The sequence below is a fragment of the Dipodomys spectabilis genome, unplaced genomic scaffold (assembly GCF_019054845.1).
Source record: "Dipodomys spectabilis isolate Male_0828 unplaced genomic scaffold, ASM1905484v1 ptg000289l, whole genome shotgun sequence".
NCBI classification, from domain to species: Eukaryota; Metazoa; Chordata; class Mammalia; order Rodentia; family Heteromyidae; genus Dipodomys; species Dipodomys spectabilis.
Genome location: NW_024870966.1, coordinates 3,172,470 through 3,186,250, shown reverse-complemented (window position 1 = coordinate 3,186,250; position 13,781 = coordinate 3,172,470). Strand labels below are relative to the sequence as shown.

General features: G+C 37.1%; 1 protein-coding gene across 5 annotated transcripts in view; it reads left to right on the top strand.

Annotated features, from left to right (window-relative positions):
• Ate1 (arginyltransferase 1) overlaps positions 1-13,781 on the top strand; it is a 102,198-nt gene that overhangs the window by 15,412 nt on the left and 73,005 nt on the right. For 2 of the 5 annotated variants that reach the window (XM_042701324.1, XM_042701321.1), the window contains exons 7-8: positions 3,325-3,453; positions 12,377-12,409. In XM_042701324.1, coding sequence (XP_042557258.1) covers positions 3,325-3,453; positions 12,377-12,409 — 162 coding nt within the window. Of the gene's footprint in view, positions 1-2,345; positions 2,475-3,324; positions 3,454-12,376; positions 12,410-13,781 lie in introns of all 5 variants that reach the window. The other 3 variants (XM_042701323.1, XM_042701320.1, XM_042701325.1) reach the window with 2 other exon arrangements.

Below are 13,781 nucleotides of genomic sequence, written 5' to 3'. Positions count from 1 at the left end.
GAGATTTTTGCAAATATACTAGGAAACTGGCTACTATAATTGTGTGGACAATTCTGATTTTTACGTTCATTAGCAACATTAGCAACAAAGGATACTTTGTATCCCTTGGTTAGAAATAAGTTACAAATACTCTTTAATATTTTATTTAAGAAATTTAGATAGTAAAAGATAAGTTTCTGTAGGACAGGACTAGATGACACTAGGCAAATCAGTTTTATCTGTTACATATTCTGTTATTGAACCTCTGTCACTTGTGCAAGGTGCCACATCAGAATTAGCTAATGATTCTAGGTTACACTATTGAAATCATCTGCATTAAGTATTTTTATTTTTTTATTTTTTGGGTCTGGTCGTGGGGCCTGAACTCTGGGCCTGAGCGCTGTCCCTCAGCTCTTCAGCTCAAGGCTAGCTCTCTACCACTTGAGCCACAGCGCCACTTCCGGCTTTTTTCTTTTTGCTTATGTGGTGCTGAGGAATCGAACCCAGGGCCTCAGGCATGCAAAGCAAGCGCTCTACCACTGAGCCACCTTCCCAGCCCTGCATTAAGTATTTTTAATCAATTAGGTATATAATGTATTTGTTATAGCTAAATCTCTGCTTTTCTAATTGGTTTACATTTCTAGATCAAATTGTATTTCTTAGTATTAATTTCAAATGCATTACTTTTCCTAAAATAGTAACCATAGTGGTTTACAAATGTTCTCATCTGATCTGTAATTTGTATGCCTTTGAATTGACAACTTAGTACTTTTTAAGAATGTTACTTAATGTAAATCTTGATACTAAAAATTAATTTTGATGCATGCTAAGCCTAAGAACTGTAAACATATTATCAGATACAAATTTTATTTTAACAACTTGCTACTCTGATTTTGGTATTGACTCTACTAGAATTGTAAAGAGACTTGAACATACTACTTGGAATATTTTATGACTAGGCTTTTATCTTTTGATCATAAACAGTAACTTAGTCAAAAAAATCAATCATACTTCACAGTGACTTTCCTCTTTTTCAATTCAGTGATATCCAGGATGTTGTCATGTTCCTTGTGGCACACATGACCTGTTTAGCTATATATTTATTGTATTGCACTTAATTTTGATTTACTTTTCTGTTTTGCTAATACATTTTAACTGGCTAGTAGGTGTTAGCCAATACTGTGTACAAATATACATTTAAACTTCTCATTTTACATAACAGAAAAGTAAGGCACGAAGAAGTTAATTTACTTGATCAAGGTAATGACATCATAAGATCTGACCAAAGGAAATCCAACTCTAGAGTCTTCACTTTTAACTATGTTGCAAAGTAGGGACACTTTGTAAGGGATTTAAAAATTTTTTGTACATTTTTATTATAAAAATACTGTACAGAGGGGTTACAGTTACATGAGCAAGGTAATGAGTGCATTTCCTATCAAGCACTGTTGCCTCCTCCTCGTTTTCTCCCTACCATTGCTTCCCTCCCTCATCCACAACTACTTCCCCCTCCTTAAAAATTGTTTTTGAAAAATTCTTACACAGTTGTATGTTTAGTAATAATGAATAAAAGTGTCCCAAAAATATAGTCACAAAGGCTGGGCACTAGTAGTTCACCCAGCCTCTCAAGAGGTTGAGATCTGAGGATTGCAATTCAAAGTCAGCCTTGGCAAGAAAGTCCATGAGACTCTTATCTCCAGTTAACTACTAGAGAAAGACCAGAAGTTGTGCTATAGCTCAAAGTGGTAGAATGCTAGCCTTGTGCAAAAGGAGCTTAGGGACAGTGCCCATTTCCTGAGTTCAAGTCCCTCAACTGGGGAAATGGGGGTGGGGAATGCAACATATATATATATATATATATATATATATGTATATGTATATATATACATGTGTGTATATATATATACATATGTATATATATGTATGTCTATGTATATATATGTTTTTAAGTCTTATTTTTATGTGTTATACTATATTATATTTTTATATTTAATTTTTATTTTTAATTCTCCCTACTGATTCACTAGTGGTGAGTTTACGAATTGTATATATCCATATTTAAAGAGTAAAAATGTGTATGTTTTACCTAATCAGGGAGGATCTTGCCAGTTTTAAAAAAGTTTACATAATTTAGTCATCAGAAGAGACTTCAGAGTTTAGAAGAATTTTCCTTTGTCTTTTTAAGAAGTCTGTAGCGTGCAAAAATAGCTCTTTTTTCTTTATTTACTAACTAGATGATCTTTTTATGTATATGTTCATGGTTTATTGCAATTAGTTTGTCTTGAATGGGAGTAAGTGCTAATGCCTGTTGCTCAGAATGAATGAATGAGTGAATTAATGAGCCTTGTTTTTAACTCCTTCTGAAGGTGAGGGTGGTGAGATCATCTCCACCAAGTCCTCAATTCAAAGCCACATTTCAGGAGTCTTACCAAGTTTATAAACGTTACCAGATGGTTATTCACAAGGACCCACCTGATAAACCAACTGTGAGCCAGGTCAGCAGGCCAGTTGTCCTTTTTCTGTGCAAGCAGAACCTTCCCTGTGCTTCATTGTGTATGATCTTGGTCTATTTGTGCTACACTTTATGTTCAGTTTACAGCTTGTCTGGACTGAGAGCTCTGTGAGTTCACGGACATTCTGAAAGTGCAAATTTTACTTGTTATCATGTCAAGTGCCAGTCATAAATAATCTCAAAATGGAGAATAACATGTAAAATGACCTCTATTTGAAATTTCTGGACTTACTTATTTGCATGTTACTGATAGGGCTCCAAGTTAAACACCTGTGAGAAAAAAATGTATATTTTTCTGGTAAGCATGCTTTGCCCATGCTTTAAAAATCATGTTGGGAAAGAGTTTGTAACATCTAAATTATTCTTTGTTAATGTGCTACTCACGCATAACTGAATGAGATTAGAAAAGTAAGACAATGCAGCATTTTAATAGATACATGCTTATAATTTTATAAATCAAATCCAAGAAACATCTAGAAAGGGAAAAAAACAACCCTTAAAACACTTAATATATATTAAGTAGAGGTAGCAAAAGTAGTAGCCATGATCACAGCAACAGAACCTACAGCAGATGGATAGAGAAAACTAGAAAAAAAAGAAAATAAGCTGTCTAGACCCTTCTGAGTTTAAGGCCTTCCTACAAATTGGTGCAAAGTTAGCTCTCAGGCTCTGTGCCAGGCAGCCATTCCGGGGTTTCATTTTGGATTCCACCACTGAGCTTTGGAAGTGGATTTGTGGAGATCATACGCTAGCCTCACCTTCAGAAGCATATCCTGAGATAATAAGAGTTGTTGGTTCAATAGCATTTGCTTGTTATTTTCCTTGCTCTGAAGGTGAGGTTAGTACCTGTCTCCTTTGAGGACCCAGAGTTCAAGTCGTCCTTCAACCAATCCTTTTCTTTATATGTCAAGTATCAAATGACCATACACCAGGATCTGCCTGATGAATGTGGGAAGACTGAGGTACTGTTTGTTAAACATTTTTCTTTTGTTGACCAGATTGGGAAGGAACACAGTATATAACCTTATGCCATTTGCTTATCTGTTAAGTACAGTTGATGACACTTTCTATGTGAACATTATAATCATTTGGGAAAAAAAGGGTTGTAAATTCAACATGTGTTCTTACCAGTTCAGGACCTCATACTTGCTGGGTGGGCATTCTACCACTTGAACTTTTTCACAGCCCTCTTTGGTTAGGTACTTTTCAGTAGAGTCCCATGTTTTTGCCTGGGCCAGCCTGGTACACCATCCTTGTCTTTATATCTCCTACATAATTGAAGTGACAGGCACGAGTCCACATACATCTTTATTGATTGAGATGAGATTTTACAAATTTTTTATCCAGGATGCCCTTGAACTACAATCCTCCTAATCTTTGCCTCATAAGTAGCTGGGATTATAGGTATTGAGCCACCAGGCCTGGCTTCCCTCTTCTTATATTGAGATAATCTATCAGATACACTGTTTATACTTACTGTATATAGAAGTAACCTATGAGGCACATCTCATACTTTCCAACGTGTGGAAGATATAAATAGAAGGAAGGTTCTGACCATGAAGAAATAACAATGCAGTGATATCTCAGAATATTGTTTATTAATTAATATTCCATTTACTGCCAGTGGCATGAGGAATGAGTTTAATCGACATGTAGTTAAGCTCAAGTTCTCTCCCCTAACATGTGCTTTTATAGATTCAAATTAGCCCAGGGCAAACTTAAGGGGGTTACAGAGAAATAGACAAAAGGGTACATTCCAAGAGGTTGATGACAAAAGTCAGGAAGCACGTAAGCAGTTTCAGTAAGGGATCCAGGAATTTCCTCACTCAGGTAAGTACATATAGGGACTTGTATCTTTTGACAGGAATTAATTCGAAAGGTCAAACACTCATAAACTTGTGTCTTTCAGTTTTCCACCAGTATCATTCATACTTCAAACACACCATCACATCTGCAGCCAGTTATAATTTGCTCAGGGCCTTGGGTTCCCACCGAATTTACTGTATATCCTAGTATAATTTTTCAGATAAGCCTTTATTGATGGTCATTTGGCTTTTTCTAGTCTTTTGGTATTCGTCAGTGTTGTAGTAAGTGTTCTTATTATGTAGTTTTTGCATTTTCTATGTGTGATCCAGATTTCTAGTCAAAATCCTTTACATAGGTGCTGTTCTATTTTGCCTTACAGTCTTTGAGAATGCTTTCTCCTTTATGGCCTGGGTGAGAGCATTTCATAAAAGTTTGGGACTTTTGCCATATAAATGGGAATTAAATTTCTGTGTAGCTTTTAATGTTCATTTTTTCTGTTATAAGTAAAGTTAAACTTTTTTTTGTAGATTTAGAGACCGTTTGCATTTTTCCTCTATAAACTTAGCATATATATATATAAGTTTTTTTTTTCTTTTTAACCCTCTATATTGGTTATCAGAGCCTTTTGTTTCAGTTAGCTTTTTTGCAGAAGGCTGGCACTCTACCACTTGAGCCATGCTTCTGTTTTGTTTTGTTTTTTGCTTTTTGCTGGTTAATTGGACATAAAGTCTCTTAGATTTGTCTGCCTGGGCTGGCTTCACACTGGGATTCTCAGATGTCAGCCTCCTGTATAGCTAGGATTATACACATAACCCACTAGGACTTGGCAGGAATTCTTCATGTATTACAGATACAGCCTTTTGTGATCAAAGTTGTGACTTTTTGATCTTTTATCTTTTTGTTTTGCTTATGGATTGTCCATGCAGAAGTTGATCTTTATGCGATCAAATAATCTGTGGCACTGAGAGCTGGTGGGTAAAGGTGAATGCTATCACATTAGAACTAATTGTTCTCCTAGCAGTAACCCCAGCAATTTTAGCTAACTTTACTCTCCACTTATTCCCATTAGTTCCTGTGGTTTCAAGATACCTCTAGTATCATTTCCCCTGCTCTAGTATAGTTGCATTTTTCTCCACCTTCATTCTGATACCATTGTCGAAGGCATTCATTTCCCTCATGTTATTGTTCCAACAATACAAGTTTATACATGCTATTTTTACAGTTACTTCTTAAATCAGCAAAGAGAGGAAAGTATAATATACATTTATGCTGGAGAAGTACCCTTCCACTGAGCTAAATCCCCAACCCCAGTTAAGCTTTTTTTGAAACAAAAGTTCACGTATTATGTTGCATTTATATTCCTAGGGCTAATAAGACAAATTAAATTATATATTTTACTTTAAAAACTTCGACTGAAAGTCTGAAGCCTTCACAGGTTGGGGTAATGGTATAGCAAACTGTAGCATGGCTAACACTCTGCTTCATCACTCCCATGCTTGGTCAGTCAGTTGCCCTTGTCATCATGTGTTTATGGTAGTCAGGTCCCCAATGTCATGACCCTTTACCTGTAAACACGTTCTTGTTGCTGATTTGTAATGTGAATTTAAAATGTGATTAGTGTTACTTCCTAGAAAGCACTATTTCTAAGATTAAACTTGTAGAACTTTCTATGATAGATTGAAATCCTAGGAGACCTCTACTTTTAGAAATACTTCGGAATAAGTCATCCTTTTTTTTTTTTTCTCGATGACCTGCAGGTCTTTATTCTAGAACACGAAAGACCATGTTGTATCCACCCACCCCCAAATTTTACCCTTTCATTAATGAGGTCCCTCCATAGTCTCTTTCATGACACGAGGCTTTTGAAATGGAATAAGTCATCTTATATTCAAGCATACGCAGTTCAGCAATTGATTTGGAAAAGAAAGAGGAAAGGTCCCATGCTGACTTGTGGAGACAAGGAAGGAGCTGGTGGAATGCTGGGCTGTGTCTCACTCCGGCCACCAGGTGGTGGTCTAGGTTTGTGATTCTCTGTGTGGGTGACGTAGCTCCTGTATTCACAGCCCAAGAAGTAGACAAATGCTTTTCATCATTTGTTAGAAGTAATTTGCATTGAAGCTTTAAATTGCTAATTAGAAGTAATTCTTTGCTTGTCAGTGATTTAAGTATTTTTTGGAACTTAAGCTAAAAAAGCTTTCAACTTCCCTTTTCTCCTAGTAGTTCTACTCTGTCTTTATATGAAGTAACAAAAATTTATATTTAGAAAATTGTTCAATGTATCAAAGAACTGACATTCTCTTTCAATTATGCAAGTAGACCAATCACATTTGATATGTGCTATTTTACAGATAATTAACTCTGCTATATAGTTGAATTTGCATGATGGTAGGATCTAAGAATTTTGAAATTGGGGCTGGGAAGTTAGCTCAGTGGTAGAGCATTTGCCTTGCATGCCTGAGGCCCTGGGTTCGATTCCTCAGCACCACATAAGCAAAAAGAAAAAAAAGCCAGAAGTGGTACTGTGGCTCAAGTGGTAGAGCGCTAGCCTTGAGCTGAAGAGCTCAGAGACAGTGCCCAGGTCCAGAGTTCAGGCCCCACGACTGGACCCCCCAAAAAAAAAAAGAAGAATTTTGAAATTAAAAAAAAATTTTGAGGTGGATGTGTAGAGTTTAGTAGGGATTGAACCTAAGGCCTCACACATGCTAGGCATTTACTCTACCACTAAACTACATGTGGCTAATAAAGTAGAGGGCTTAGGCAATTATCTATATAATTTAACCAAAGCCACTTTTTATGAGAAATACTCCTATGTTAGGACATAGTGGAATCTTTCTCATGGTCTGTGGTAAACATTTGTTGCTGATAGTGGATAAACTACAATATATATTTTGCATATATTAATTGGAGCAAATGGACTATGGAATTCCCAGCATACCGTTACTTTTTAGGCAGATTCAAAGGGTTGTAGTTAAATATAGAACTGGGAACATTTTTCTTAAAAGTTTCTTTTGGTTAATGATTTCCTAAATTTTTCTCAGGTCACAAAATCATCATATCATACAACATTAGCTTAGTTAATTACATAAATAAACTTGTTTGGAGAATTAGGAAGTTTGTCCTAAGGATTGTGATGGTTCATGACAGGACAATGTCTAGAAAATTCAGCTTTTTTACTTTTCACCATGAGTTGCCATGAGAAGTTGAGGTTGGCTTAAATAGTTGATGTAGAATAACCTTCACCATGGATGGAGTGTTCAGCATAAGCAGGTTTGGCAGATAGTGAAAACGTCTTTATTGCTAAGATGTTATATTTTGTAGTGATTGAGAGTGACAGTCTTACCATGGTGTGTTGTGTTCCTCCAGGTCACACAGAAGGCTAAGCAGGACTTGCCTGTGGATAATGGTTCCTCGGTCCTTTCAGAAGTAGTGTTCTGTGTTGGATACAGAATTTTGGGATACCCAGGGCCCTTAGCCTCAACTTTTTCCCCATCTAGTTACTATTGTATGTAACTTTACATCCTTTAGATTTCTTGATTTTAATTTTTTTTGGGGGGGGGAGGGGTTGGTTGTGGGGCTTGAACTCGGCCTAGATGCTGTCCCTGACAGTGGCTCTACCACTTGAACCAGAGCACCATTTCTGGTTTTCTGGTGGTTAATTGGAGATGAGTCTCAGAGACTTTTCTGCCCAGGTTGGCTTTGAACCACGAGCCTCAGATCTCAGCCTCTGTAGTATCTAGGATTCCAGGCATGAGCCACTGGTGCCTGGCTTAGTTTCTTTATTTTTATTGGCATATATTAGTTGTACTAGATGGGCTGTGCTGTAACTTGCATATGGCGTATCCAAATCAACCATGCCCCTTCTGTCACTCTCCTACCCTACTACTCCCTTTTTCAAACAGTTTGAACAAAGTTCATTCTGTTTTTATACATGTAAACTACTCCTACCTTATTCTTTGCACACCCTCCTCATGTAAGTTGTGGTTTCTTGATAGGTGTCTTAAAATACATATTGAACACCTCTTCTAGCCAGCCAGCTGTTAGTTGAGAGGCATTTGGTACAGTTAGAAAATCAGTTAATACATCAGATCAAGACTATCTCTAATCATCCTCACCCATTAAAGAATTAGTCATTAAACAATAAGCATAATGAGATAGTAATTAGTAAGTTGGCAGAGGTTGTTACAGAAAAAGTAAAGCTAGATGTAAGGGAGGAAATTGCAACTAGATCACCAAATTTATTTGTAGGTAAAGCTATAGTCAAGAATTAAAGTGGGAAAAGGAGTTTAAGGGATCCTTCTGTGAGTATATGCATTGTAAATGTTTCCTCATTTTAACCTACTATTTTCTTCTGGAGCTCTCTTTTTGGCTAAGTGAAGTTCTGAAGTAGCTTGGTACTTGACCTCAATAAGTATTGCAGGTAATTTGTGTATAATCACGTTGTTTTCTCCAAGTAGAGGAATGAGACCACAAAATGAGATACTAGATGTCAGATAGGGAGTGTTTGGTATGAGGTAGGTACTCATTCTGCATGACTCATCTTCCTGAGACCCAATGTGCCTAGGAAAAAGTTATCTGGGCTGGTACCAGGTATGATTGCATGCAGGTTGGGACAGAGTATTAGTGACATGGAAGCTAAGGAGCTTCACAGCTAAGAGTGTTAGTCCTTTCTGCTTGGCATCTTAGCTACCTGCTTTGTACCTTGTGACTCTAAATAAATTCCACTTCCTCCCATTTTTACTTCAGGTTCCTCATTTGTAAACATGGGGTCTGTTGTAAGGATTATGCTGTACCTGGCTGATTAACTTTAGTAAGTAGAATATGGATGAGTATATACATACTGGGATATCAGAGACACCAACATCAAGAGCAAACGAGACTCTCACATTTACAATTTTTTTTCTTGTCCCTCTTATTTTAACTCACATTTGTTTGAAGTCAGAGGTCACATACATTTTATTTTTTAATTCATTTCAGTGCAAAGGTTAAATCTAGGGCTTCATGCAAACTTGCCAGCCACAGAACTATATCCCTAGTCCTTGTTTTAAACTTTAATATTAGGTTAGAATCAGTCTTTCAAAAGAAAAAAAAGCAATATTCAGAACCACTCAGTTGGTTTGTCAATGGTTAATTTTAGTATTTAAATTTTATTTTATTGTAAAGATGCTATACAGAGGGCTTACAGTTACATGAGTAAGGTAATGAGTACATTTCTTGTCAAACATTGTTACCCACTCCTTTGTTTTTCTCCCAATAATCCTTCCCTTCCCCATCTCCCCTCCCCCCAAGAATTTTAATACTACTTTGACTCTGTATCCTATTATACCACACATAACATGTGAAAGGCATTATTTGAAGATTTATTGTGATTTCTTAGGACTGGCAACGGAAGGGGAATAGATGTTTGGATTTTTCCTCCTATTGGGGCTCTCTCTTCTTTTGATAAGTTAGCGATACTGTATTACTGAAATCCAAAGTGTACAGAATACACTTTGTAATAGTGCCCAGAGGAGTGTTTGGAATGGAGCAGGCCACCACTGAATGAACGAGTAGCAGAATGGACTATTCTTAAGTAACATCTGGAGAGAGAGAACTCAGTAGTTGCCAAATTATAAAATACCCATAAGGAAATACTGTTGTCAAACTTGAGTTAGAAACAAAAGGAAAATTCAGATGATGTCAGAAGCCCTTGACAGTTGTCCTTTAATAAGTTAAAGCTGCTTTTAATTTCCTGAAGGGGTTTGTTGAGAAATTTCCCCACAGTGAGCTAAGCGCATTTTAGTGAGTACAAAGCTCCTGCGGTCAGGTTAATCTTGCTATGAGGCACTTCTGATTTTACCTTTTGTGTTTTGGGTCTGTTTTTGCCATTAAATCTGAGGAACTTCACATTTTATGACCTTCTGGTAATGACCTGTCAGGTGAACAGTGCTACCTATTGAGGACTAGCCCAAACAAGGCAAGTTTAGTTATAGTGCAAGCAATCTATTTCTGCTGTCAGTTTAAGTGTATATAGGATATGATTTTGTAATTATATTTAACTTTTTTGTAACTACTCTTTCTCAAAGTGTTTGTATTGAACATGATGAAAGGTGTATTTTCATTATGACCGATTCAGTAAGGTGAAATGAAGGATAGCAAACAGTTTTTGAAATCTTTTTCATGTCTTTGGAATAGTATAAATGCATACCTTGTGATTTGGAATTCCATTTTTACTACTTTAGGATCGAAAACTTTTGTGAATTTCATATTTTAGCAGTTTGAACAAGACATAACTATTTAGCTCTGTTTTGAAAATGCTTTGACACAAATGTTACTGATGCCAAAGATGTATGTAAGTTATTGGAGCTTCAAGGTGATGTCAGGTTTTTAGATAGTGTTTGCTTCTCTTTTGCTTATAGTGTTTATGTTTCTCTTTTGCTACTTAATTGATGCACCAGTTACTACTGAACTGAGCTGCTTGTAAATTCAAAAGTATGTGTATAACATAGTGTCTACAGGGCTAAAGCATATAGAAACATTACAATATCAAATTTCTGATTTTTAAAATAATAACACATGACTCATTTTTCTCTACTGTTAAAATTGGCTAGTACTTCAACTGGCCCCTTACAATTTGAGGAGGACAAATAGGAATTGTTTTAGGTTGGGCACTTGTAAAAGAATCTTTATTGTAAACTTGCATTTTCAATTTCAATAAAATTATCTTGTTTTATATCAGAATTTGGAAAACAGCATTTTGGAATATCTTGCACTTTCAGAAAGTTCTCTTAACAGTTATCATAATCCAGTTGTATCTTGGTTAAATAATTACTGCAGTCTTGGTATTTTAAATTATCTAGATGAAGCTACTTAATTGCACAGATTGTTAAGTGCTAATGAAATTTGGTATACTTAGTTTGGGAAAAGGCATGTTTGATGTCTTTTTAAAACTTTATTTTGGAAAGCTAAACTTGTGCCAAGTAGAAATAATCAGGTAAGGAACCCTGTGTGTTTTTTTTCTACCTTAGTACTTGAGTATCCTGGACATTTCTTGTTTTATCTCTAAATTTACCCCCATTCTTCTCTGGGGCAGGTAGAAGGACGTTGTAGACATGATGTCCTTTTATTGATAAATATTTCAGTGTGTGTCTCTGAAGGAGAATATGAGTTATTTGGACGTTCTGTGAGTAAAAGCCAGCTTTGTTGTGTCAGGAAGTTGAGGAGTACTTGGAAATGGTCCTGTCTGCACAGGATCCTAGTCAGTGTGCAGATCCAGAAGGGAGAAGTTTAGACTACTTCAGTACCTTACTATTAAAGTCAGGGGCACAGGATCTGAAATGTTGATTCTGTAAATAAATCTGAAGACATGTGAGTCACCATATGATATACATGTATGAAGTTAGATTAACAGTCTTTACTTCAGAGACAACTTAGGGGTTCTCTGTAGTTTGTATCCCTTCACCCCACAAATTTATTTACTTAATTGCTGGGAGACAAGTAGTATATTGCACTTATTAACCGGTGGCTTTCAGTAAGCATCTGTATGTGCCATACAAGAACAGTAGAAGAGAGAGGGACAGAGAGGAAGGGAGAGGAAACAGGGAGGGAGTATAGGACTGAGAAAAGAGAGCAGAGAACAGGTTTTCCCTGTGTCCCTGTGGCCCTGCTTTTTCTGTCTCTCCATTTTGTTGGCTCCCCTATGCTTTATGTCTCCCCCTTTGGGCATTGACTAGCCTTTGCCTGGGAGAGTTAGGTTGGGAAGGTTGCTCTCTTAAAGGTATAATGTTACAGAGTTTGTGAGATAAAGCTTAAAAAAGTAAAATATGGTAGAATGAATTGTTCAGCTTTATTTGCTTTTATACAGATAACAGGAGGGGTATGTGTGTGTATTTTAATGGTTTGAAATAATTGTGTACCTATTGTGGGCTAAATTGAACCTTCCTATATCTGTGGATCAATTATATATTGTATGAAAACACTTAATTTTGTATAGACTTTGCTTTACAGGCTTTTACTGGAAAATTGTGTAACAGTTTTTCTTCTTTTTTCTTTCTTACTGTCCATTTATGGGGTGAAATTGATTCCATATGAACTTGACTGCAGTTCACAAGATTCCTTTGCAGCTCACCTTTGGAGGTAAGAGTCACTCTCTGACTGGTAGTGGAATTGCTAATTGATGAGCAGGACTATTAGTGTCTTTCACTAGGCATTTGTTTAATAATTAGGAATGATCAAAGGACACCTATTTTTAGTATTTGTAATGGGCTGGTGCAGCCCTTTTTGATTGAGTAAAACTTGTTAGATGTTATAGATCCTTTCATATCTGGTCATTGCCCCCTTTCAAGTACTTTGTTTTTTGTCTTTGCTTTTGCTTTTTTTTTTTTTTCCTTCAGTACTGATGTTTGAACACTGTTCCTCAGACTTGCTAGACAGGCCCTCTTTATCACTAACCCATATCTACAGCCATGTTTCCTACTGGCTACTTTTGGGATAGGATTTCCATTTTCTTCCTGGGCTTGTGCTGCAACATCCAACTCTTTGTTGAGAAGTAGTCTCACCTAGGCTGACCTTGAACCTTGATCTCAACATTCTAGGCCTCCCAAGGAGCTAGGGTTACATAATGGCACTCACCTATTAAGTACCATTTCTTTCCCAGTAGGTAGATGGAATATATCTGTCACTTGAAAGTGTGTAGTGTCTCCATCACTCTTGTTAGGAAAGATCAACTGGACAAAAGGGAAGAAAGGGGACAGAGATCTCAACAGATTAGACCAGGGTTTAATCATCACTGGAGAGAGGGCGCCAAGTACCACTGAGCAGTTGGATATACAAGGAGCATGGAAAGCAGGGTGGGTGGGGTCCAGGGTTTAAGTATAGTCCAGCAAGGAAGTAAAATCAGGCAGTTGAGGCAAAAGGTTCTGCCTAGGGCAATGCGAAGTTTCAGGGCTGAGAAGGTGGGGAGAGGTGTATGCCTGGTGGTGCGATTTTTCTGAGAATTGTGGAACTTCCAAGAGTGACCCTTTGAGGTGGGGAGGTTAAGTGGGCCACGAAGACAGCATTGGATTATGAGAACAGTGCAGATTCTCATCAACTCTTTTCATTAACCATAAGCTTTCCTTGAGTTAAAGGGAGGGTTAGAGAAGTTTCATGTTGTTTGAGAAACTGCTTTCAGATTGCTAGGAGGTGAGCATGGGACTTAGGTGGTATTAAACTTCTGTTATAACATAAGTTCTTTGTGAGATGAAGAAAAGCTCTTAGATGTTTAGAGAACAGGGCATTGCGAGCTAAGGCTGCAGAGAAACTGGGAGGTGATTGACAGGACTAGAAAAGAAGTAGAGGAGGAGCCAGTATGTGTGAAGACAAGATTGGTCTAGAACCAAACCTGGGTTTAAGAGTGCATCTTTGCCAGGCACTGATGGCAGACAGCTGTAATCCTGGCTGTTCAGGAGGCTGAGATCTGAGGATTGAGATTCAAAGCAACCTGGGTAGGAAAGTCCATGAGACGCAT